Source organism: Falco biarmicus, chromosome 3, assembly GCF_023638135.1.
Source record: "Falco biarmicus isolate bFalBia1 chromosome 3, bFalBia1.pri, whole genome shotgun sequence".
Classification (NCBI taxonomy): Eukaryota; Metazoa; Chordata; class Aves; order Falconiformes; family Falconidae; genus Falco; species Falco biarmicus.
In genome coordinates this window covers 77,738,168-77,764,521 of record NC_079290.1, presented here as the reverse complement: position 1 = coordinate 77,764,521, position 26,354 = coordinate 77,738,168, and the positions used below count along the sequence as shown (strand labels likewise).

Genomic DNA, 26,354 nt, shown 5'->3' with positions numbered 1-26,354 from the left:
AGGGCTGAGTTGGAGAGAGCTGGGAAGTGACCAGGAGAACTCTATTTGCTGCTGCTGCTCCAAAAGAGATGGAGGGGAGCAGCAGGTGGTTGCTAACTGCTTGAACACATTTCCAGTAATAACTGCCACCCTTTCAGCCTTGCCTCTTCATTTTATTGCAACAGTCTGAACCACCCTGGATTTTTTACCACAGAGAAGCATTAAGCCGTGGCTGTTTGGCTTCTCTACTAGTCTGCTGCCTTAGGAAAGGACTTGTACTATTGGGTGTAGTGCATTATCACTATGTTTCTGGAGCTATTTCTCAGAAGATGCTGCTGGTTTTGTTAGAGACTGGGTAGAGAAAGGAAACAGGAGAATATCTAAGTTAATGTTTTTCTTCTCTCCTTTGAAAAATAACAGTAGAGAAGTATTCATGCTATCCAACATTACCACCTAACTTGGCCAAATGAAGAAGCTACTTTCCCGAGGGCCACTGGGTGATTGATGGAGGCAGATTTCTCAAGAGAGCTCTGCAGAGCAAAGCCCATTCTTTATTAATTTACTTTAGGAGACTAGGCAGATAATCGCTTAGATACCTAAAGGGAGATGATACCTAAAGAGACAAGTGCTGGGAACAGTGTGGAATTCCTCTAAAGCATGCCAAAGAATCTGTAAACGCTTTCAAAGTAATGGCACAATGCATAATAGGCATATTTGTATTAGAGTGTGTCAGAGAGAGTGTGGTGTGGATATCCACAGGAATTCATGTACCTTTCTCTAAGTACTGTCATATATGAAGCAGGGTTAAGGTTGTTACAGGATTGATTGCCTGTATCAGACTAAAGTGTAACAGTCCAAAAGTTATTGGTGTGCATTATGAGACACAGAGGGTTTCCATTTAACTTGCCATTTAACTATGTGATTTATTCAGGAGCAGTGGTATTTGAATGGAATCTCATTGCTGAAGATAAAGGAAAATTGACACACTTTCTCTGAATTCAGTTTTACTCAGGTGTTTGAGATGCAAAATACAAGGAGAGTGAAGCTCTCTAACGCATTACAGATGTTGGCTGGGGAAGAAGGCAAAACTCCCTTCCTGCCATCCTGATTGCCATGCTTAACCCGTCCTGTCCCTTCAGACAGGTTCCACCTGTGCTCAGTTTGCCTGCTAAGAAACAGATGGGGTTTTGTCTTGTGGCAATTCCTAATACAGTGGAGGGTCCATCGGGTTCCTGCCTTTTTGCAGTGTGGTTTTGTTTCAGAGCATGGTGCAGCTAGCACTGTACTGGCTGGAGAGTTGTGGAATATTTCTCCCAGGTTATGTGTATGATTGCGGTTCTCTGTGTCAGAAATACTGTATTTTAGGTCTCAAGATAAAGCTCCTACTTTAGCAATCTTTTTTTTCCCTTAAGCAAAAGGTGACATAAAAATGGCAGCAGACTCTCTACCTCAGACTTTTCTCATGTATTGCACTTATAAACAAAAGCCCCAGACTAAATTATCTTGAAATGAAAATTGTGTTTATTAGTGCTGTATTCAGCACTATCTATTCTGCCCGGCCTCCTACTTCCATTAAAACAGCCGTGTAACATGAAATCCTGCCTTCCAGCACTGACCACTAATAAGTCACCTAGACTGCAACAAGCAACCATCGCTTGATATCTCATGTTGTAAGATTAACAATAGATTAAAGTGGCGTTGGGAATACTTAAGTGAAAATCAGTCTTAATTAACTAGATTGTCTCTTTCATTAGTAAAACCAACAAGTAGAGGGCTGATCTTCGCAAAGCTGTTTTCTGAAATTAGTGTAGGTTTGGATTTTTCATTATAGTCTTCATCTCAAAACACTGGGATATTCTTACCAGGCCTGTGAAGGTATGACAGTGCCCTTTTTTGTCAGTGCTCAGTGAAATTTGTTTGCACGGACATTGGTGAGGTGTCCTGTAATGACTGCCTCTGCTGGTGTTCTGCTTAATTTGTGTCCTTAATCCATGAAGCTTCTTTCTGATGGAACGGAGAAGATAATTTAGGACCCTGGCTGTGACTTTCAATGGAAGAAATTGGCTTCCTTGACATGTGTGAATGTCAGGAGGGCAAAAGTGTCCATAAGCTAATAACTGCTGGAATTTGTCCAAAGGAAAGGCCTGTCCCTCTTCACCAGGAAATCTGTTTTCTGCTATACTAACGTAGACTGCCACATAGGTAAATTAAGTTGTCTATATAGCTCTGCTTACTGTAATTCTCTCTCCTGAAAATACAGCTTAATGAGAAGGTACTTCAACATATTAGGAAGCAGTAGAGTCATATTATTTACATTTTTGACATTGCCTTTATGGCTTTCTGTTGCTATTCTGTAAGTCATTCAGAAAAAGTCAGGAACAGGGAGATAATGTGCATTACTTCAGTTTTCTACTTACTGTCATTTTCATAATATTTAGTCCATTAATCAGATGTTTACTTTAGCCAATAGAACATTCTTCTAAACCAATTTAATCTATAGTCTCTCCTCTGTATGCACGTACCTATTACCAGTGGAAATGCTCAGATTTCCATTTTATCTCTTTCATCTTCGGTTTTCCTGCTCTTCAATTATGCCTATCATACCTTCCGTTTCTTATGAGATTATTGCAAACGTTGTTCTTCCTGTTTACAGAAAGAGTTGTGTGGGAAAATGCATCATTTAGGCCACTTTAAAGTGAGAAATCGCAGGCGTTGATCATATGTTTTCATATTCCTTCATTTGGCTTCAGAAACTTCTTGCAACAGTTCCTCTTTACTTTCTAAGTGACAACATTAGTTGTGTCTTTGGATTGACTTTTTGCTTTTCAAAATTCAGGCTATAAAGATGCCTTGCATTGAAGCGCTGAAAATGAAAGCAGCAGAACCATTGTTCTTTCACTAAATACTATTAAGTTGTCATAAACAGTGATTTAAAATTTACCTTTGATAAACTTCATTGAAGTAGAAAGAAAAAGCCTGACAATATTTCTAGATTGGTGGGGAAACTAGGTTTAGAAATCAAATTTTTTTTGAGCTGGCTGGGATTTCCCTCTACAGCCACTGAAATGATATTGTAGTAGGAGTCAATGATGAAAGTAGTGTGAAACATCAAGTTTTCTCTCCACATATATCACTATATTAGACCCTAAAGAAGGCAATGGCATCTGTTTGTAGCAGGCATTTTGTCTAAAAAATAGAATTCTGAATACACTGTGAAGGTCTGAGCTTTGAAAATGTTTGAGAGTTCTTGTACAAATAAACAGCAATCCTTTTTTTAAACTAATTATAAACACATAAAAGCATTTATAATGAAGTGACCATAGCTGTAGTTTGGGTTTTTTTATGGTATGCCAAGACTTGAATTTTAAGAGAGGGATGTGTAAATGCAGATACATATAGTTAGGTATGCATAGATATATGCAGATACACATCTGTATACATGATGTATATTTGTAAGCAGTAATATGTGCACAAACATAGCCAAAACCAAATATGTGTTACTGCAAGACGCAGAAACAAACAAACAAAAAAACCCCCCACACATTGCTGGACTGTAGAAATTACCTGGAAGAAGTAATTTGCACTGCAATAATGCATTTTATCTGCATATGGAGATTTTCTAATCATCAAGCTCTCTGAAATGTATTTGTTTAATCATAATTGTAGGTGCTAATGTAGGTGGATTTGGAAAACTAAAGGGAAAATAATATCCTGTTTTGAAGGCACAATTCTTTGCATAGGTCTTGACTGGCCTTACTAGGTCCAGAGTGTTTGTGACTGGTTGTGCAAGGAAACATGCAGAAGAAAAAGTGCAAGGGAAAGGCAGCATGACAGTCCATCACACAGAGAATAAAGTATAGCTAGCCTTTGAGTTCCCCATGCTATAAAATATATTCTTCATGTGAGTTAGATCAGGAATGTGTATGGTGTATGCTGTATACAGAAGGCTTTTTAAATTTGGCCATCTAGATTTTAAAAAAAAAAAAAAAGTGATGAGAGAAGACACGAGGTAGATGCAGCAATATCTGATTTCAGCTTTATAGTTGCTGAGGCTCTGAGGGCAGATGTCAGTGTGAGCCTTGAAAACCAACTGGAACTCTGGTACCTTACTATGTCTCTGTTTTACATTTTACTCTCCAGCTTTATGAAATGTCATATTAATAAACCCTTCAATGCAGTGAAAGGTGACTGTTGAATCTCAGAAGCTTAAACATGTCAATATTTTTTCCTCTTTTCCTTGAATTTCACTGTTTTGTGGTCAGAAGATGAAAAGCCATGCAGGATCTACAACTTTTTCATGTGCATTTATGAATAAGGAATTTTAAGGAGATGGTAAACACACCTCAGGTTCAACACTTAGCTCTGCAGATGCTGTTTCCGTGAAGTGGCGGCCACTTTTCATGGAGCGTGTGAAGTGCATGGAAAGGTTTTGCTTGTTTTGTTAGTTTGATCATTTCCTTCAAGCATGTTCTTAAAGCCCTTTGACTAATGAGAAAACTATAAAGTGTTTCTTTTGGCAACAGATAAATAAAATATCTTGCTGGAAATCATCCAAAAAAAAAAAAAAAAAAGTCATTCACAATGTTCAAGAAAATCCCATCTCTCGCCTTCTGAAAATTTCTGTTTAGAGAACAAGTGAAAACTCCTCCTTGTGTTTCCTTCTACAAGGTGAGGGAAGGAAGGGAGGAAAGTAAAGCAAAAGGGCAGTACGCATGTGGTCAACCCAGAATTAATTGCTTTGCTAATGGTGCCATTCCACTGAGTAACCTTCCCAAGGTGTTACTGTGTTTACATTATAAGCTGGACCAGCTGCCTGAAATAGGTTGCATGGTGGTAAATGGAGTTCCCTCCCTTTGACCCCACTCAGGAATTCAGGAAGGGAATAAGGGAATTACTTGAGTCTTTCTCAGAGGCAGCCACAGCAGTGGTGCGGGGTGCCTTGTTGCTGTAGGGTTTATTGTGGGTTTGGGGACTGTTTTCCATTCCCATTTCATTTAGTAAACACATGTAAGGAAGGAGATTCATTCTTCTAAGGAAAGATGCTTTGGGAAAAGACTGATTGAAGATTTGGTGCAGAAAGAGAGCTCTCTACTAGCCTTTCCTGCTGAAAAGCAGCATTAGGAAGAATTGGAAGGTTTTATGGGGACAGGGCCATGTAGTCTGGAGAGTTTGTCTAGAGATGTATGTAGTTTGGATAAGCATTCTGGCTCTGAGCCTTACTGTATGTTAAACTTCATATGAGGTTAAGGAAGGTGGGAAAGAATAGACTTTATTTTTTTAATACTTGTACTAGAATGCTGATTCTTTCTCTCACCACTTTGTATTTCACTTCTTTTTGTAAGCTCACTTGAATTCGATGCATTATAGGCAACTTTTTTATGTAACCAAGTTAGAAGCTCTCTCATAAGTTGATATGCAAAAATAGAGATCTCAGGTGTTCACACAGAGCAGTGTGTGTGTGAACACTTCCTTGGGAAGATGTAAAACAGTTTAGTAACATTTATTATGCAATAGCTGTGAAAGTTTTTTACAGGTTTAAATCAGCTATATTAGTACAGTGTTGATTTTGTGCAGCTCTTTGAGATTTTCTTACACAGTAGCAAGCAGCTTTCCTTATTTAACTGATAACTACTATTTACATTTATTTTTTCCACTATTTGACTGTAAAATATGAGTTACTGGCTTTCAGAATTTTCTGTTGCTTTTGCACTTTGTGCTAACTTAAATTTCTTTGGATCAAGCAGTGAATCAAAATGAGTATATTTTACTTCCACTTTATTCTCTTCACCGATAAAGCAACTCAGATAACTTTTCCATTATTTGTAGTGTATGAAAAGTGAAAGACTACCTTCTGCCTTGAGCAATCAGAAGGGATGAGATTAGTGAAAACTAATTCCCAGTTAGAACTATGGAACAAATTTAACAGCCCTAGAGATAGTAGTGATCGTTTTGTAAAGGGCAAGAACTCTTTCAGCTGAAGACAGCATACGCCCATGACATAGTTTATTTTTATGTGGACACAAATAAATAATTTGCCCCATTTTGTCTGACAACCTTCTGTTTCACAAGCAGAGGTTGTTCTGGATGCTAGTGATTATCAAAGTGTTAGCACTTGCTCTTTGCAGCGTTCTCCCAGATGTAAGGATAGCAGCCCCAAAACAAGGTGAGATGTTTGTTGAACAGATGCTCAGATCTAAAGATGCTCTTCCAGGAGAGGCGGGAGGCAATAGGAGCAGCAGCCTGGAGGAGCAGTGGCCTGAAGCAGATCAGAGGTCTGTTGTCTCTCCCCATCTCATAATCTTCACTTGCCAGAGTTTGATGTAAAGAGCAGCAGGATGCTCATCGTTCTCTAAGAATTTGGTAGGGTGATGAAAAAGTTTTATTAGAGTTTGGTGACATTTTATCAGTGCTGCTATTGAGGAAACAGGGATAAAGAGAAGAGTTGTCCCAAAAATGGAGAATAGATTGGAGAATAGCCAAGCTGCTCATGATGGATGGCGGGTGGTGTTTTGTGGAACATGGGAAGTAGCTCAGGGATATCAAAACTCTGATCTGCAAAGTACCTCTGGATGTATCAACCTGAAATACTGTCCATCTGAAATAACTCTTGCTTCTTCAAACTCCAAGTGTTGTTGCAATCATGGCTTGAACTTTTTAAATCATGTCTGATGAACCAATTTCTGACGATGTGACATCTATTATAAACCAGAGATGGTTTGTAGATTTCTTTGTTGTTTTGCTTTAGGGTATGTAAACAGTTAATAGAAATATTTATTTTGGGGATGACGTCAGATATTTATGTCTTTTTAAACCACCACCCACTTTTTTTTTTTTTTAAATGAAACAAAGACACCAGCTAAAACCAACCCCCACTACCTCCCCCCAAAAAAATCCCCAAAAAACAACAACAACAAAAAAAACCAAACACACACACACAAAAAAAACCACCAACCAAAAAAGAAGATAAATGAATGTAATGTTTGTAAACCCAGGTTTTCCAGACACTGCAAATAAGGCTGCCAGTCCCTAAAGTTCCTGGTGGAAAAAGGATAGTGGTGTTACTCATTTTAAGGTTCCTGACATGGAAGGGGAGTGATTTTAACTGAGCCTCTGCCATAATACAATGTAATTGTGAGGCAAGTAATTTCAGTTCAGCTTGTAAGAAAGTATCATTATGTTCCCTGTTCATATTTGTTTGGTTTTTTTCTGTAGACACTAATTTGAGACCATACTGCACAGAGCTGAACCTCAACTTGGTTGCAGGTCTTCTATGGATACTTGAAGTGCTATTATATCAAAAGGTATTCTCAAAAATCAGATTATCAAGTGTCTCAGATGTGACATCCATAGTTAGTGAAAGCTCCAACTTCTCTGCAGAACAGAACAGAATTGTTTCTTTATGTCATTGGTGTGCTATGCAGAAAATGTATTCAGGCCTCCGAAGCACTCACTATATTGATTAACATTGTAGAAAACCCTGCAGGAAATTAAATATTCTGTCTTCACAGGAGGTTTGCACAAAAACATTTCTAGGACCACACACCAAGAGAGTGGTTTTTAGACAGTATTTTCCAGTACTTGCTTTGAATGAGGTTGTACTCCAAAGCTTAGAAATAATTTTTCTTTAAATTGATTTAGACGTGGTTAATTTTGTGCAGCGAGTAGACTGATAGAAGTTTTCTGCAGGATTCTTAATTCTGTAATTTCTTAAATGTCTTGTGCTTGAATTTTGTGTGCCTAACATTCTTTAACTTCTAAGTACCCAGAAACTGTTAATTACCCATCGTGGACTTGTCTTGGTTGTGAACTAACTATGCCATAGATGCATGTAGTCTTCTATGCCAGTGGTGGTTTGGGTTTAGTCTGCATCACTTACTGGAGGAGTGTTGCACAGAAGTGTCTGTGATACTTACAGGACCGGTTTGGCTCTGGGAGTAATTTAGCTGCTTCCATGCAGAGCCCGAGGTTATTGCTTACAGAGTAGACACCGGCAACCTTGCTCCAAATTATCTAAATGAGGAACTGTTAAACTTCCCTGTCTCTAAATCGCCTCTGCACCATCTTCTTCAGCGTCAGTATTACCCTGGGCTCACAGGCCTGCTAATGAGGTGCTGACCAGTAATACAGTCATAGAAACACGCTTGCATTTGTACTGAGGGTTACCAATTATGCTGTGGTCAATGAATTGTAAAAACATCAACAAAAGGGAATAAAATCACCCAACAATGGGTTAGAAAATAAAAAGTGATTGTTCAGCTTCATTTCTCATTTACATAGATACTGGTATATAAGAAATGTAGACTGTTACACTTGAACAAGTCCACCACCTTCATCTTCATGTTCAGCCAGCAGGTGATTGTCTCTCCCTGCTGCCACACAGGTGACTAGTCACCAATGACAGACCTTACATTTTTAGGTCAAATGAAGCTTTCACCTGCAAATAATTTTCTTTTGTTCTGAATCTATTTTATTCACTTTTTTATATGGTAAAGGAATGAACTGAAAAGCAGAGATTCTGTAATTGTCTTTCTATCAATTAGAAATTAGGATTTAATACATTTTTTGTGGTTTTGCCCGAGAGTTTTGGGAAGGGGGGGAAATGGGATTGGTGTGCATTCTGCTTAGCTATTGACCTATCTAAATTCAGTCAGAGAGGGAAAATGTCTGAGCATGACACTGATAAAGATGATTTCACTATGTTTTCCTTTAAGAATTGCTGTAGTAAGATGGGATTCAGTATTCAAACAAGTTCTCACTGTCACCATGCTGATGGGGAAAAAAAATAATAGAGGGATTAGAAGAGAATTACTCTTAATTTGGAAGGAATCTTTGCTCATTATCTGAGATGAATGAGCAGAGACACAAAACAGCATTTTCAGTCAATATTTTGGAAGAGCGTGAGCTCTGTACTTAAAGGGATTTGTAATGATGTCTCTTCCTTGCACCTTTTTCTCGTGGGAAGTCTACTTCAAATGGGAGATATGAACTTGTTTCTTAAGCACATTCTTTACCGTGAGATTTGAAAGGAGACTGTATAACCATAAATGTCACATAGCAGCAGACATTCTTGAAACAAAAAGAAGAAAAAGCACATTTAACGAAGTGTTGTATCTGTTTGCTTTCTAGTGCTGACTTTGGCTTTGTTTATCCAGTACTTAGAGTACAGTCTTTCATTCATTTGCCCTAACAAGCATAAATTCAGGAGATGAAAGTTAATTCTATGATGGCACACGTGTTACTTCAGGGTGAAGTCTATCCAAAATGTTACAGACAGGCTGAGCATGCTGAAAAGAAATAAATATCTGAAAAGTTCATCAGGAAATCAGTTTTGGCATCTGTCATGATGTAATTACGATGAAGAAATTAGGAGGATAGACTCAGTATTGTTTTTTTAAAGGTGGCTCGGTGAATAAAAAGTGACAGATGCATTTTTTATATATAAAAACATTTGATATTGGGATGCATTCCTCAATAGACAAAGACACAAAGATCGTGATTCAGTCAGCTTTTATTTTCAGGCTGTTCAGTTTGAATCTTTTGTAGCTAACACACCACGGTGAGAAGGCTGAGATGGTGAGAAAGCCTAACTTCCAGTCTTGGCTTTGCTTTAAATAGACACGCTTCCTTCTCCCACTTTGCTTAAGAACTCTTTTAGATTAGTTGCTGAACTTAAAGCATAGTGAATTCTTATTTATCCTACTGATTTCTGCTCTTGAATCAGTCCTTCCTGAGCAGGGGAGGAAGCTTTTAATGTACTATTCATCAATAGTTTTGAATGGCTTTGAATATAGTTAGGAAAAATGTGATTTTCTGTGCTCCTCTACAGTGCCCTTTAAATCAGTTGGTTTCAAGATGACAAAAGCATTGGAGAAATCTGAAATTTGTATTAAAAAGCATAATTATGTAAACAAAGCTTTTAATTTTTTTTGATATTTTGAACATACTCAAGTATCCCATAATGATCTTAATACTTCTGTGCTATCTGTGCACTTGTTCCATTTCTGTCTGAGATGAAGAAAGCCAATGCATTCCTTTGTAGGAACGTTTGGACCTGTGTAAAATCCTGTAGCTGTTGTCAGTTTAGCTATAAGTATTGAGAAATGTTAGAAGTGACACCTACTTGAAACATTTTGTAGTGCTTCTTAATGTTTCGTCTACTGCAAAACATTTTCACATGTGGTCCCTTATTTTGGAAGAATAGGGAACACCATTTGGAATACATTGCTAAGTAAAGAAGCTATGTGAGAATTAAAAAACATATAGAAACAATACAGCTGGAGAAATTTACTTGTATTTTTTGTTCTCAGTGTAGCTCTTCCATGGTGTTCCCCAAGTACACCTTATGCTACCAGTTATAATAAACAGTGTCTGAATTTTACTAAAAACTGGATGGCTAACAAAGTGTCACTTTTGGCAGCATGCTTTGTTTCCTGCAGAACCCCCCATGGGAACTGATGTGAAACACCAGTGGTAGGATTACCGATCTCAGCGACTGTCATTCTTCTTTCTTTTGTTGTTTTTCTGTTCTTCAGGAATATGGTGTGTATCATTTTTAGAAGTCCATGCTTACTGAGCGTGTGCTGCCATATATATATGAATTTTGGAGACTGGTTTTCAGCTTTTCAGTAGCAAAAGTAACTTTACGTGCCCACTGAAATAATCTTGACTCTCTGTAAGCCTCCCTGACAAAGGCTAGTTTAAGTGTATTTAGATATTTTAACAATTGCAATGCTGTTATTTCAGGATGCTAAACTTAGCCCCTGTTTACATGCCCAGCATAGTGCCTTGGAGAATGAAGTTTAGCTTAAAAAAAAAGGAACTGCAATCCTGGTAAATATTACTGCTCACAGCAGCAACAACATGTTACTACATGACAACAAAAGAACATTGATCAATGTTTGTGCTTTGCAAAGACTATGCTGAAGTCTGTGGGATAGAACTGTAGTTTTAACTGGCACAGGAATTTATCTTTTTTTTTTTTTTTCTTTTATTTTTCTTAATGTACAATAATGCTAGGAATTCTTGGTTTTCCTCTTTTTACTTCCTGAGAATCTTCCTTTTTGTTTAGGAAAAGTGTAAGTATTAGGAAATGTTACTTTTTTTGCAAGAGAAATGGGGTGGTGGGGGAAGCGGTGAGAATCTATCATTTGTTCACTTCAAAACTGACAGGTTTCATCCTGGAAGGTTGAAATACTGTTGCTGACTAAAAATGCTCCGTATGTGAACACTTTTACCGTACCGTATGTCCTTTTTCTTCTCTAGTGTTAGTCCATTGATAAAAGCCCAGCTGTGTTACCCCTTGATTCTCTTGATGTTCCAGATAGGACAGGAACCCCATGACAGCGTGCTTTTTTTCATAATCACTGCAAAAGTGCCTAACTGTAGTCAACAAAGATCCTATTGGCATATAATAAAGAAAAGAAAAAAAAATTAAAAGCATGTATTCCCTCAGATTTTTCTCTGCCCCAGGAGCAAAGGCACTAAGTCTGACAATCAAAATCAGCTTGATTTTGCTAAGACTGAATTTCAATTGCATTTTCTTCTGCACTTATGTGTGACATTGCAGTGTTCCCCAGTCCGAATGCTGAGTTCATTCTCAAGGCTTAGCTTTTTGGCATGTAAAGGAGGTGCTGGAATTCCAAACTGATGTGGTGTATGTAATTGATAATGATTGATAAAAGACAGCTAGCACCTGCAGGTCCTTTCTTTGTACAGGGTAAATAGGTGTCTGAGGAGTTCAAGAAAGGGAGCTGCAGAAATTATCTTTTCCATTCTGCAAAGGTTGGTTTGTGTTACCCTCCTTGTACCTTCAAAGTCAGGATTAGTATTGTTTACACAGACAAAAGGCTTATGTTCATGATTAATGGAGAGGGAAAGGCCTTGCAATGCATCACATCTAGCACATTGCCAGACTAAATTACTCAACCGGCTCCCAAATAGAAGGGCTAAGGTGTCACTTGGAAGTCTCACTAATTTTCCCTAGTTTTATCCTAAATTTAAGGTAAATTTTCTTTTGTGGCCTCTAGCTCAGTGTAGTTATTGTTTCTTGACTATGGGTTAAAATTCAATTTACATTCAGTTGAATTCAATTTAAATATTGTGGTAGGGACTAAATCTATGATTGGATGGAGTAAAGAAGACAGACTTCAGTGGTGCGTAGTGAAAGGACAAGAGGCAAGACATGGGCGCTGGCTGAAATATGGGAAGTTTGATTTATGCTTAAAAACCAACCAACCAAAAAAATACCACAAAAAACCCACCACAACTGTGAGAGTGCCAAGCACTGGCACAGGTTGCTCAGAGAGGTTGTACAGTTTCCAACCCAAGAGATATATTCAGCACCCAACTGGACAGAGTCCTAAACAACCTGCTCGGGATTTCCCTGGTTTGAGCAGAGGGTTGGACTCGGCAGCCTTCAGAGGTGCCATCTAACCTCATTGAGCCTGTGATCTTCTGATTCAGTTTTACTTCTGTTGTAAAGTGCTTGGATGCCTAAGCATGGTAAACCCATTATAAAAAGTTTAAAATACATTTAAAGATGAGTCTTCTCTGAAATCAATGTGTGAACTCTTTTATGAGAGATGAGAAGAGACACCTCATCCTTACAGCAGATCTTAATTTCTGCCCCAAACCCAAACCACTTCTCTTTTGCTGTAGCATCAGTACTTAGTACAAGAAGTCATAGCTGGGAGTTGCATGTAAACCCATTGGAGTTAATTCTTCAGTATTTCCACGGGTAGTGTCCTGCACTGGCATGATGCTTTTGCAAATACCTCACCTCACAAGAAAATCTCTCTGGTAATCTCACCATCGCATCCTGCGATGTCCTGTGGGCCAATGTGGAAGTCTCCTCTGAAAATCCTGTAAAACTCCAGAAATATAAATTCTTAAGAAAAATATGTAACTTCATACACATGTTGGAAGAACATTGTTCAGTTTTCCAGCCTATATTGATTCAGTGAAGAAGCAACTGCCTTATTTCAGCTCTGTATATGCATACGTTATGTCATCTTAATTCAGGGCTACCACACACTCTTTTTTTTCTACAGGAGTTTTACTTTATGAAGCACGAAGGATGAATTGATCTTTTAAAGCCATCTAGTTCACCTTTTGTTTTCTTATTTTTCTTTTGTCTTTTTCCCATCTCCTGTCTTCCTTTCTTCCTTTAATTATATCTTTCCTTTTTTAATTTCTTTCCTTCTTTTATTATTTCATGCTTTTAGTCAGCTTGCAAAATAGCGGTCTAATGCTAGAGTAGACTTGCTCGTTTATTAATGAAGTATTTTAATTATCTATTTCTTTTTAATAAGGAAATGTTTTTACCTTTTACTATATAAACTTTACCTAACTTATTGTACACTGATGTTATTAATCTTGTAAAGCATGCTGGAATGTAGTGCATTTAAAATGTCAGGGCTGCAAAATAAAATAATGTTTAAAGCAATTAAGACTAATCGTGCAAAGCTTTTATAAAGCATATGTGTAAGCCAGATTTCAGTTCATATAAAAAGGCATTCAGCAGTTTAACTGCTGAGTCAAATTCTCTTTTGCTGTAGCATCAGTACTTGGTACAAGAAGTCATAGCTGGGAGTTGCATGTAAGCCCATTGGAGTTAATTCTTCAGTATTTCCACGGGTAGTGTCCTGCACTGGCATGATGCTTTTGCAAATACCTCACCTCACAAGAAGATCTCTCTGGTAATCTCTTAGTCTATTCTTCCTTTGTACTCAAGTAAATTGTAAGAAATATCACAAAAGAAATATTGGAAGAGGAGCAATTCTGAGGTGCTCCTTTGGCTTTGGTGGAGCTTGGGCACTGCAGGTGTTGTGTGGTATATGTAAAGGACCAGCTTTGGCTTAAACACTTGAGCTGATTAAAGCTGCTTTATGCCCTTTGACCTTGCTGCACGCTGTTTTTTAAAGTGAGAAACACCAGAGGAAAAGGGTGACAGAGGAAACATGAAGAGGAGAAAACTCTGTCAGAGGTTTCTGCAGTCCTGGACTTGCCATGCGTTGGTCATCCCTTGGGAAAGGGCTGCATTGCTCTTCACTTCAACCCTGGGGACAACTGAGGACCACTGGGAAGTAGGCCGGGTGTGGTGAGGCTGAAATAACAGTTAGAGCTCTTCTAGTTTAGGAGCCTCAGAACAGCGAGTTGTGGAGGCACAGGTACCTCTCCCTGACAAAGAGAAGGGGAGGGGACTCACTACCCCCCTGCTTCCAACCACAGTCACTACCTGCTTTCAAAGTGAGTAATTAGACTTGTAAGTGCTCTGTGATCCCTGCGCCTGCTTTATTGTCGAGTTGTTATCAACAATCCATTTTTGGGGACCCAAACTGTTTGTCTGTGTTCTTTGCAGATGACTTCTGAGTACCTGCAGCACGAATGACTGTAAATGTCATCAAGGCTTCAAAACTTGGACATGTTTTCAAGACTCTGGGTTGACTGAAGCTCTGCTCCAAGTCCAGAGTTAGCAGCCTGTTCCCCTTTGTTTTCACGTAGTAATCAGCACTGAGAGAGGATTTCTTTGCTAGTGGCCCCTGGGGTTCACCAAAACTAAGGTTATTGTTAAAGACGGACCATTAGGTAGAATGTAATAATAATAATAACACAGATCTAAAGGTCTCTCCATTGTGTCAGGAATGTCAGAGTTAAAAATCTCCTCCAGTATTTCCTGCGGGCTTTTGTGGATAGTGGAAACTATTGCTAGGCAGTGCCATTTAAGAACCCAGCGTTAAGCATGGAGTTTAAACATACACATGTGCTGTCTCTTTAGAATTAAAATAACGGCAAAGGCACATTTTTAGCTGCCAAGTAAAGGAAGGATTTTTGTTTCTTGCTAAGCTTGACCTTGATTTTTAAACAAGATGTGATTTTAAGGGCAAGTTACATCATGCTGCCTGTGTACCCACTTGGTTATAATCACAGCCAGCAACGTACATTGCAGGGCTTGAGCGTGCTGCAGGAAGCCGTGTTGCACAGGAGAGTGGTGTGTCCAGCCTTCCTGGTTGGTTTGGCTTTGCCGAAGGATGGCCTCCGGACAGCAGCTTCCCTTGAGCCTGTAATCCAGGGGAAAATCCTGCTTGTCACTTTTGTCACACATTTTTGGCATTAAAACCCATATGAGTTTTATTGTTTCTTCATTTGTTTTGCCATTAAATGGAAAAAAAAAAATTTTTCATCTAGAAACCCGTTGTGTCTGCAAAAGATCTGAACTTTGAATAACTCTAGGTCTAAAGCTAGCATGCAGATGTTTCCAAATACTTATGAGCTATTAAAGTACTGTGTAAGACCAAAAGGTAGACTTTAAATTGTGTCAGCTAGCATAAGAACTTCTGATTTACACTAGCAGTGTAAATCTGTACAGAACTATCTTTGCAGTTTTAGTTTATGACATCAGTTCTGTGATGTGTTTTTTTTGAAAAAAACGTTCCGTTATTGGTTAATACAGTTAATACAAATTTAGTACATGGTTAATATGGGAGTTCTGAAAATTAATTTCTAAGTGTGTTTCAACCATGACATGTGTGATAAGGGAAAGAACAAATGAACAGAGGGTAAAAAGACAAGATTAAGTAAAGAGCTGGGATTTAAAGACATTTGGATGAGAAAGAAAATAGTCATGCATTTGTGGCCAGGAATAAGATTGTTTTCACCATCCTAGATGACATTACAGATACGTTCAACAGGAGTAAAGAAATGGGAATAGGTGTATGAACTGCAGATTTTGCACTGAAGCTAAAACCAACCTGTACAAATAGTAAGAGAGGAAAACTCAAAACAAACAAAACCTCAAACCTAAAAATTTTAGCTGGTTCTAGTCCTGTGGAATGAGTGTGAGTCATAAGATTTGGCACAGTGCTGCTTTGTAGGATCATTTCAGAAGCAGTAGAGAGGCCAGGTCATCTATTTTATCTGATGTCACCTCTTAGAAGCAAGGAACTCTGCTGCAATTCTGGCCATTTTCAAGTAGCTGGATGGTACAAAAGTTGTATTTAATAACGATTTCTCATCAGGAAAAAACTATCCAGTATCCTTGGCTATTACAGAGAAAATAAGCTCTTCCGTGAGGGTGCATGTGCAAGCACTGTCAGTGGGAATGTGCTATAAGCAAAAGTAGAAGCTCCTGGCATCCAGTGTGTCAGGCTGAGCTGAGCTGGAGATTTTGTGTTCAAGGCAGTCCCAGTGGTAGCTGAGTTCTTGCCTCTCAGAGCAAACACAGAGAAATAAGTTTGAGGTAGGTTCTTTTCCTTCAGAAGTAACAGAATACTTAGATAACTGTATTATCTCCCTCCTGGGATCCCTCATGAGACAGGTATTGAAATTTTGTTCGTGATCAGGATGCGTACTTTAATGGAGTATGCCTTTTCAGTGCCCAGGATACCATATGTAAGCTAGTAATCTGTTTTAAAATGGAATCACACAGACCATTAATTTCTCATTGGTGATAAGATTTCAACTGGCAATGAGAAAGATGACTTTCAGCAGCTGGTTCCTCCCCGTTAGTTTCATCACAGCTCTGCCTGTCATTCACGCTCACCCGTTGTTGCATACAGTGTCACGTGCACTGTGGCTGCTGGTTATGAAGGGCTAGATGAACCTGGGACAGAAGCTTCTCCAAGGAGCTGAAACCTGTGGCGACAGTGTCCGGCTTTGGCCGGCTTCACCCTGTATGTGGGCTTATTCTGATGGAAACAAAGGCAGTCACAAAGCCCATCCCTGCTGTAATTCTTGGCGTGATGAATGGGGTTTTGACTTGTAGGAGAGGGTAAGACAATAGTGTTTCTGCTCATTCCGTGCTGTTGCTTTCTCTGAGGTAGTCTTGTGGTAAAATACAAAGCGGATAGGGCAGATTACAGGAGCAGGTGTGTGGGCAAGAAACAGCTTTGAAACTTTTGACACTCCGGGTGAGAAAAACAGACTTTTACTTAAAGTGATGTTCCTGTGATGATGTTTTGTGCTACAGTTTTTCCCCTTTGGTCCAGTTACAGGAAAGATCCCAGAAGAGTATCAGCGCCAATACTGGCACATTTTTAGAGGCTTTCTTAAACCTCTTATTTTACAGAAATCTATGAAGTTTCTGGCTGCTCTGTCCTTCTCTAACCTAAGCCTTGCCTAAGAAATCCAGCAATTTTCCACTTGAAAATAGCTATGGGTAAAGTCACACACTACTTTCACATAAGATTAAGGGTTTGACAAGGGTGGTGAGAACCAAGAAATTCCAAATTGTGTGCTCCATATTTAAACCCCCCTTTCCTAGCCCCCTGTTGCACAATAGCAAGCTTTCCTAATGCAAGTAGGTTGTTGATATACTTCCAAAAAGAACTCTGGATAGCTGAGAGATGGGATTAAATGGATTAAATAGCCTCCTCATTTTTCAGTGAAAAAAAAAAAGGAGTTCGGTTGAAGAAACGTATAATGCGGACTTAAATGATTTTGGACTAGATTAGCCTTCCGAACAGGTTGCTTTGCAAATTAGTGTGCTTGCTCTTGGCAGGGCACTGCATGTTGGTGGTGGTGGGCCTGTGTGCATGCCGGCACGCACACGTGGGGTGGGTGGCACGTGGAGTTTGCACTGCATTCAGCCATTTCAGCAGACTTAGAGTGTGGGCCAGGGGGCAGGCTGTCCACGGGGCAGAAAAGGTGCAAAGAATAGGAAACAGTGCAGAGTGCTCTGTGGCCAGTCTGTCTCCATGCAGTGCAAAACTGGTCTGCTCCACTCAGCCAGACCTGAGCCTGGGAGAGCTCAAGAACCTCCAGTCCACCAGCCTGCTCGTACACTAGTGTTTTTGGTGGCCTCTTCCATTTTGCCACTGTGTTGTATGGTTGCTAGGTGTTACCTTTGCTTCCCTAGCACAGACACTTGACGTGGTATGAAACTAGCGTTCTCCCTCTTTCAGCTCTTCTTGTGGACTTCTTTTCCTAAGAACTTAAAAGGCATCAGCTTTGTGTGAAGTACATACAGATCCTTCCTAACTTACTCTTCCTCATAATGAAAGCTGATTTCTCCTCAACCCGGCCTGCAATGTCTTGCTTTCATATTTCTGACCCCTGAAGACGGGAAACAGCAATATCAAGCTCCATGCCAAGGTCTGGCAGCAGCAGGTAGCTTGATATGTGGCAGATAATTACTGGATTCATGACTTGCATGTGGACAGCATGGCTCCATAGCAAGCCTTATCTTCGTCATCATCATTTTGTGGTGTCCTTTGTAACTCTTTGTCCTGTGAAACTTATTGGCCACTTATTCAAGTGGCAGCAGTAGTGATTTTTTTCATATGTTACTAATTTTTCACCTATACCCAAAAAACCCATTCTGTCACTGAACGATATAGACACTGCGATATACTTAAGGTACCACTGATAATGAAAAAAAAAAAAAAAAAAAAAAAAAAAAGAGGTGGTGGGAGGGGTTCAGAGTGCAAGATTAGTGGTAGCAAATTAAAATTGTTAGGAATCCCTAAAACTTTTTTTGGCTTCTTTCTAAGGCTGGCTGATTTGCCTTAACCTATTGCTGTTATGAAGAGTCATATCTAAAACGCTGAAGACTAAGGCATCCCAGATCTCACTTACACATCCACTCTAACTAGTCTTAAGTATAAGCAGTGGAATAACTTTGTATTGTGTGCATGTTTTCCCTTTAAAAGCAGACTTCAAAGTTGTTTCAAATTCAAATTAAATCTTTTCACCCTCTATCTAAGAATTTGCAAGAAAGAAAAAAAAAAAAAAAAGGGGGTGGGGTGGGGGTGGGGAGGGGTGAAGGGGAGTTGGTGACCTTACCATGACTAGATCTCATTCAGATCAAGGGCCAAATCTTTTAAGCACTGAAAGGAAGTAAAAACAAGAATTAAGAACTTTCTCTGATTACTGATGGGATAGCAGTGTTCTCCTCTTTCCTTTACCTGCAAGGAAATGCTTCAAAGCAGCCATTTATTCAGGCAGTGTAAATATTATCTCTTTTTGCTGACTGCCTTACATCTTTTATTTTACCTTAACACTTGGGCTTGTATCCCTCCCACCTGATTTCATTTACCCAAGGCACGTGTCTTTGGAGGGTGCTGAATGATTGCTTCCTGGAGAGGAGGAGTGGAGAGAGATGGGCATACCCCGGCGGCAGCCCAGCCAGCCTGAGACACCAGTTATCTCCTTGCCGTAACCCCCTGGCTCGCCGTTTCTGCGTCTTCATTGACTGTGTAGAGTGACTTTGCTTCTAGCTTGGTGTTACAGATCAGATAAGGACTAGAAGTACCTGAAATTAGTACCTCAGGTTTTTTTAACTGTAAGTCAACCAACTAGAGCAAAGAAAAAAAAGAAAGAATGTAAACGTGAAAGTTAGCTGCTTAGCTATAGGGGTACTGAAGTGCTTGACTAACATTCGTGTCTCTGAAAATCTGCCCTCAAGGAAAACAATGCTGCGCTGTGCACAACCTGTGCAAAAGTTAGCAAACATTCAGGATGACTTTGGAAGATTAATAACATCATAATGTTCCTCACCCTGTGGTTTCCCTTCTCCTCCCCTCCCCCCTCCCCCAAGCAGTGTACTAGGGGCTGATCAGGTTGTGCATTAGATAATTGAGTTGTTATGCCAACAGGCTGTGCTGAAAGGTGTTACATCAGTGATTTCTTTTTCATCCCACTGTGCTTTGATCTCCTGCTATAAAGCAGAAGATCTGACAGTGGAAACTTTTGAAGATGATAGATTAATTTTGCTAATCCACTTCTCATAATCCTTACAAAAAATGTCTGTCCTTATCAGTCAGAAAAGATTTAATAGCTGCTGTCTCTAGAAAGTCTCATATTATCAGGATTGCAAACTATGGAATTATTGTTACAAAATATTTCACTGCATGTTTTGGAATGTTGTTGTAAATGCTTTAGAATAAATGAATAAAGATTCTTCTTTCTTAACCATGCTTTGGTGGTTGTATTTTCTCAATAAAATCCAAAACTCATTTGCAATGCAGCACTGTGCAATGGTGAATGTTTGCTATCCTTATTGGTGTTAATTATCCTGCTTTAATTTCATATTATTGGAATTCACTGAAACTGTCAACTTAATCCAAATATACTAATTCCAAACATTATATGGTGCTGAAACAAATGTTAATAGTTTGGCTTACAAGATGTAAAGCATCATATGGAACCATTGTGACAGTAAGCAATGTGTAGAATACTGTTTGCAGATTTTGGGATAATAAAATGTGGCATCTTCTAGGAAGGAGCAAGTGCCTGTACTTGTCCCTGTATTAAATTCACAACAATACCATCCAGATGAAGTCAGTAAAGTTACTGCGGTTGCTCAGGACTTTTTCCAGCACAATCTTGCCCAATGTATCTTTTGTTAGTTCAGCTCTCCATGCCTCTGTAAAACCCTGCTTACAGAAAATTGCCAGCAGTGCTTATGATTATAAAAAGTATTCACAATGTCTGATTATACTTTATCTCTTTTCTTTACAATAGCTTTGGGCCAGATAATGCTGTATGTCGATGGTATGAATGGAGTAATAAATCATAATGAAACCGTCCAATGGCTGTACACACTTATTGGATCAAAGGTAAGATGCTCTCCAAAATTCTCATTTTATAAGTTTTTTGGAGTTCTTCAAAAGGATTTAATTTGTATTACATATGCATTTAGGTTATAAACAGACCGTGTGTTAGGTTCTAAATAAGAACATAACACTCTGTGTGGAAAGCAGGGCACACTGAGCTGTTACTTTTCTATTCTTCTATGCTGTTGGCACATACTCTGCTTTTAAAAGCAAAGATACCAAAGATGCCCTTGTTACTGTCTGTGCTGCCATTGCAGTTCACCATGGATAGGATATTTTTGGTCTTGCAGTTGCAGTTCCCAAGTAAGTTTTTTGGAATGACTTTTTGGGGTGTTATTTTTTCCCTTACCATTCTGTGAATGCAAATCCTTTTCTAAAATTTCACCATTCTCTACTGCTTAACTTTCCTGATCACTCTTAGGAACAATTCAGAGTGATTTCCTTCTTAAAACAGAATATAATAGTTCAGTTGGAAGGGACCTACAGCTATCATCTAGTCCAGGGGTCCTCAAACTGGTTAACCAGGGGGCCGCTGAGCGGATGCAGTGGCAGGCAGCCATCTGCGGCTGCTTGGTTTCCCCCCCAACCCCTGGCGGGGGGGGTCTGTAAATACCGGGGGCCAGATTGAGGACCCTGGGGGGCCATATCCAGCCCACGGGCTGTAGTTTAAGGACCCCTGATCTAGTCCAACTTTCTGACCACTTCAGGGCTGACCAAGTTAAAGTATATTATTAAGGACACTGTCCAAATGCCTCTTAAACACTGAAGGCATGAAGTATCAACCACCTCTCTAGGAAGCCTGTTCCAATGTTTGACCACCCTCTGTAAAGAAACTTCCTAATGTCACAGAATCACAAAATGGTTCGAGGTTGGAAGGACCTCTGGAGGCCATCTAGCCCAAGCCCTCTGCTAAAATAGGTTCACCTAGAGCAGGCTGCACAGGATCACATCCATATGGGTTTTGAATGTCTCCAGAAAAGGAGACTCCACAAACTCTCCGGGCAGCCTGTTCCAGTGCTCTGTCACTGACAGAGAAGTTCTTCCTCATATTCAGAAGGAACTTCCCCTGCTGCAGTTTGTGCCCGTTGCCCCTTTTCCTGTTGCTGAGCACCACTGAAAAGAGCCTGGCCCCATCCTCCCAGCACTTGCCCCTAAGATACTTGTAGACTTTCATAAGACCTTTTTTCAGTCTTCTTTTCTCTAGGCTAAACAGGCCCAGTTCTCTCAGCCTTTCCTCATAACGGAGAGATGCTCCAGTTCCTTAATCATCTTCATAGCCCTCCACTGGATCCTCTGCAGTGGTTCCCTGTCTCTGTTGAACTGGGGAGCCCAGAACTGGACACAGCATCCCAGATGCGGCCTCACCAGGGCAGAGGAGAGTGGCAGGATCACCTCCTTTGACCTGCTGGCCACGCTTCTTCTAATGCCCCCCAGGATCCCATTGACTTTCTTGGCCCCAGGAGCACCCTGCTGGCTCATGGGCACCTTGCTGTCCTCCAGCACTCCCAGGTCCTTCTCCGCAGAGCTGCCTTCCAGCCGGTCAGCCCCGGCCTGTGCTGGTGCGTGGGGTTGTTCCTCCCCAGGTACAGGACCCTGCACTTGCCTTTGCTGAACTTCATGAGGTTCCTCTCTGCCCAGCTCTCCAGCCTGCCCAGGTCTGGCTGAATGGCAGCGCAGCCTGCTGGTGCGTCAGCCGCTCCTCCCAGTTCTGCATCAGCAAACTTGCCGAGGGTACGCTTGTCCCTTCATCCAGGTCATTGATGAAGAAGTTGAACAGGGCTGGACAGTGCTGACCCCTGGGGAACACCTCCAGCCAGGCTCTGTGAGGCTGATCACAACCCTCTGAGCTCTGCCATTCAGCCAGGTCTCGATCTACCTCACTGCCCGCTCATTAGTCCACAATTCCGGAGTTTACATGTGAGGATTTTATGGGAGATGGTGTCAAAAGCCTTGCTGAGGTCAAGGTAGATAACATCCACTGCTCTCCCCTCATCTACCCAGCCAGTCATTCCATCGTAGAAGGCCATTAGGTTGGTCAGGTGTGATTTCCTCTTGGGGAATCCATGTTGAGTGCTCCCGATAACCTTCTTTTCCTCCACATGCTTTGAGATGACCTCCACGATGAGCTTTTCTGTCACCTTGCCAGGGATGGAGGTGAGGCTGACTGGCCTGTAGTTCCCTGGGTCCTCCTTCTTGCTCTTTCTGAAAACTGGAATGATGCTGGCTTTTCTCCAGTCCTCAGGCACTTCTTCTGTCCTCCGTGACCTTTCAAAGATGATGGAGAGTGGCTTGGCAATAACATCTGCCAGGTCCCTCAGCACTCAGGGGAGTATCCCATCGGGGCCCATGGGTTTATGGGTGTCAGGTTTGCCTAAATGATCTATGACCCGATGCTCTTCAACCAAGGGAAAATTCTTCAATTTCTCAGACTCCCTGTTTTGCTTCCGGGGTCTGGGATTCCTGATGGTCAGCCTTAGCAGTACAGACTGAAGCAGAGAAGGCATTCAGTAACTCTGCCTTCTCTGTGTCCTTTGTCACCAGGGCACCTATCTCATGTAGCAGCGAGCTCGCATTTTTTGCTAGTTTTCCTTTTGCTACTGATGTACTTGAAAAAGTCCTTTTTGTTGTCCATGACGTGCCTTCTCAGATTTAATTCCAAACGGACCTCAGCCTTCCTTGTCACCTCCCTTCATGGTCTGACAATGTTCCTATATTTCTCCCAAGTGGCCTGTCCCTTTTTCCACATTCCATAAACCTCCTTCTGTTTGAGTTTTGCCACAAGCTCCTTGCTCATCCATGCAGGTCTCCTGTCCCCTTTGCTTGGTGTCTTACTCATAGGGATGCACGGATCTTGAGTTTGGAGGAAGTGATGACTGAATATTAGCCAGCTCTCTTGGACAACCCCCTACCTCCTGGATCCCTAAGCCCTGTAAATCCTCCAAGTAGGTCCTTGAAGAGGTCAAAGTTAGTTTTCCTGAATTCCAGGGTTGTAATACCTGCTTAATACCTACTTACTGCCCTGCTTTGTCCACACAGGATCCTGAATTCCACCATTTCATGGTCACTGCAGCCCAGGCTGCCCCCAACCTTCACATCCCCAGCCAGCCCTTCTCTGTTTGTTAGTACAAGGTCCAGCAGCACACCTCACCTCCACACAGCTCCTCCAGACCTGTGTCAAAAATTTATCATCAGTGCTCTGCAGGAACCTACTGGACTGTGTGTGCTTAGTTCTATTGTCTTTCCAGCAGATATGAAGGTAGTTGAAGTCCCCCATGACAGCCAGGGCCTGTGATCATGAGTCTACCTCCAGCTGTCTGTAGAAGGCTTCATCTCCTTCCCTTTCCTGATCAGGTGGCCTGTAGTACACACCCACAACAGTGTCCCCTATGTTGACCTGCCCCTTAATCTTTACCTAGAAGCTCTCCACTCATTCTACATCCACCTCTAGAAAGAGCCCAATACATTCCAGTTGCTTTCTCACATAGAGAGCAATTCCAGCATCTTGCATTGCTGGCCTGTCATTCCTATAAAGTGCCTAGCCATCCATGACAGCATTCCAGTCATGCAAGCTATCCCACCATATCTCTGTGATTGCAATGAGATCATGGCCCTGCGGCCACACACAGATCTCTGATTCTTCCTCTTTATTCTCCATCATGCATGTGTTGGTGTACAGGCATTTCAGAGAGGTAACTGAGCATGCAGGTCAGGTTTCCCAGGAGGGATGCAAGAGGCTCCACCATAGCCACGCACACCCTTGAGGTGGCTGGCCTTCTGGTACTCATCTTGAGAGTACCCATGTCTCCCTAACAGGCTCTAGTCAAAGAATGTTCCATTGTCATAGAAGCCAAAACTCTCACAACAGCACCAACCACAAAGCCAGAAGTTGATTTACATTATATATTTATTTCTGGCTGCATCCTTTCCTCTTACTGGTAAAATGGAAGAAACAGTAACTTGGGCACCAAAATTTTTCACTTTCACCCCCAGGGCTTTATAGTCTTCCTTGATTCTGTCCAGGTTCTGGCTTGCGGCATCATTCATGCCCATGTGAAAGAGTAGCAGCAGGTAGTACTCTGTGTTCTCGACAAGATGTGGCACCCTCTCAGACCTTAGCTCCTGGCAGGCAGCATACCTAACGGGACTGCCCGTCAGGCCAGCAGGTGAGCGCCTCAGTGCCCCTTAACAGAGTCACCCACTACAAACACCAGTCTTTTTTTTTTTCAGTAACCATGGTGTGCTGCTAGTGTAGTTTCCCCTTGCACACCTTGCTCGTGGGTGTCTATAGCTATTAAAGCTTCATAACTGTTTTTGATTGTGATGCTGGAGCATGGGGACTGGAGTCCTGCTTTTGTTGGTCACTAAGGTCCAAGGTACCTCATTCTCTGTGGTGTCTGTTACAGGAGCGTGGTTCTGTCTGTCTTGGTCCCTCTAACACTACTAAAATGTTGTTTGACTGTTTGATTCAATTCAAGTTGCAGGAAACAGTGCAAAAAATGTTAAGTTTTCTTGTGCCTGAAGAGCCCTAGAAAGTCTGTTACCAAAGTCTGGTACCTACCTACAGGGGATTCTTGGTCCCTACATACAAGGAGACAAAAAACAAAAGCCAGAATATATGCCACTGTGTTTGGTCTTCTCGGATGGAATAGTGATTTATATAGTGCGCAACCCACTTTTAAGGCCACCTCGTTGGAAGTTGAAGCAGAACAGAGATTCTGCTGGTATGCCATCTTGAGGGGCCATAGGGTAGGTGAAACCACAAATACATAATTCTCTAGTTTCTTGGCTTTCCAGCTTTAGGAAGTTTATTAAGGCCTGCAGCGACTGCTGCTGCTCTTGCCACATAGACCTGTTTAGGATAGACCTGTATGACACAGTTGCCAGAACAGGGTATGTTAGCTGCCAGCTCAGAGGCTGCTGTAGTTGGTGGAGTTGAATCCATAGCGTAGAAATGCTAAGAAATTTCCAGGAACTTCAAGTGGCTGAGTCATGGAAAGTTGCTGTTAGATGCTTTGATGACACAGAGATGCTGCTGCTCTCCCCCTTTCCCCTGACAGCTTTCATAACACGAGGAGAAAAACAACTCAGTATCCCAGGGGCCTTTTTCAACCACTACAGAATGCCAGCGTGCAAACTTCACTGCTGCAGCAGATTATCAAGTCGAAGAAAAGATGCTTCATTATTGAAAGAACGGATTTATCTTGTACTTATATTGATAGATATGTGAAAGTAAAACAATCATGCTTATCAAATCTCAGGCTCACAGGGTATGGTTTGGAATTGGGAGAAAATGAGAAAATTTTTCCCCAAGTGAAGTGTTCCACTGTTTTCTGGCATTACATTGGACAATTTGCCATCTTGAAAGAGAATGTTAGCCACAGTTGGAAAGGCAGTGAAAGACAGGAGAGAAATGGTTTGCTTGGTATAGATCTTCATTTTCTATGGAACAGGTTAATGAGACAAGCAAAAAAGGGGAAAAAAATTGCCTGTGCTTTTAATTCTCTAATGCACCTATTGGCAGTGGAACGGGGGAGAATCATGACTGTATTGCTACCTTACAAATTAAATTCTGTCTAGATTTTCTTGACCAGAATACTTCAGCTCTCAGGTCCTTAAGCTTCTTTCTCCCTCCCCCATCACCAGCCCAAATGATTATCTCCATGTCTTGGCTTGGTGCCTGCAGCTGAGGAATGCACTCAATGTGCTTTGAATAGTTTGGTTTCAGGTAGCATCAAAGTTGCTTTTTCATTATTCCCTGACTGTCTTGGAAGAGATCTAAGTCCCTGTTTGTGTGCCAAAAACTAACTGAAGGTACGGCAGGCT

At 41.0% G+C, this 26,354-nt stretch overlaps 1 protein-coding gene across 4 annotated transcripts in view; it reads left to right on the top strand.

The window, feature by feature from the left end:
* FHOD3 (formin homology 2 domain containing 3) overlaps positions 1-26,354 on the top strand; it is a 417,034-nt gene that overhangs the window by 224,655 nt on the left and 166,025 nt on the right. For all 4 annotated transcript variants that reach the window (XM_056332746.1, XM_056332744.1, XM_056332745.1 and 1 more), the window contains exon 6: positions 20,440-20,534. In XM_056332746.1, the coding sequence (XP_056188721.1) occupies positions 20,440-20,534 (95 nt within the window). The remainder of the gene's footprint in view (positions 1-20,439; positions 20,535-26,354) is intronic.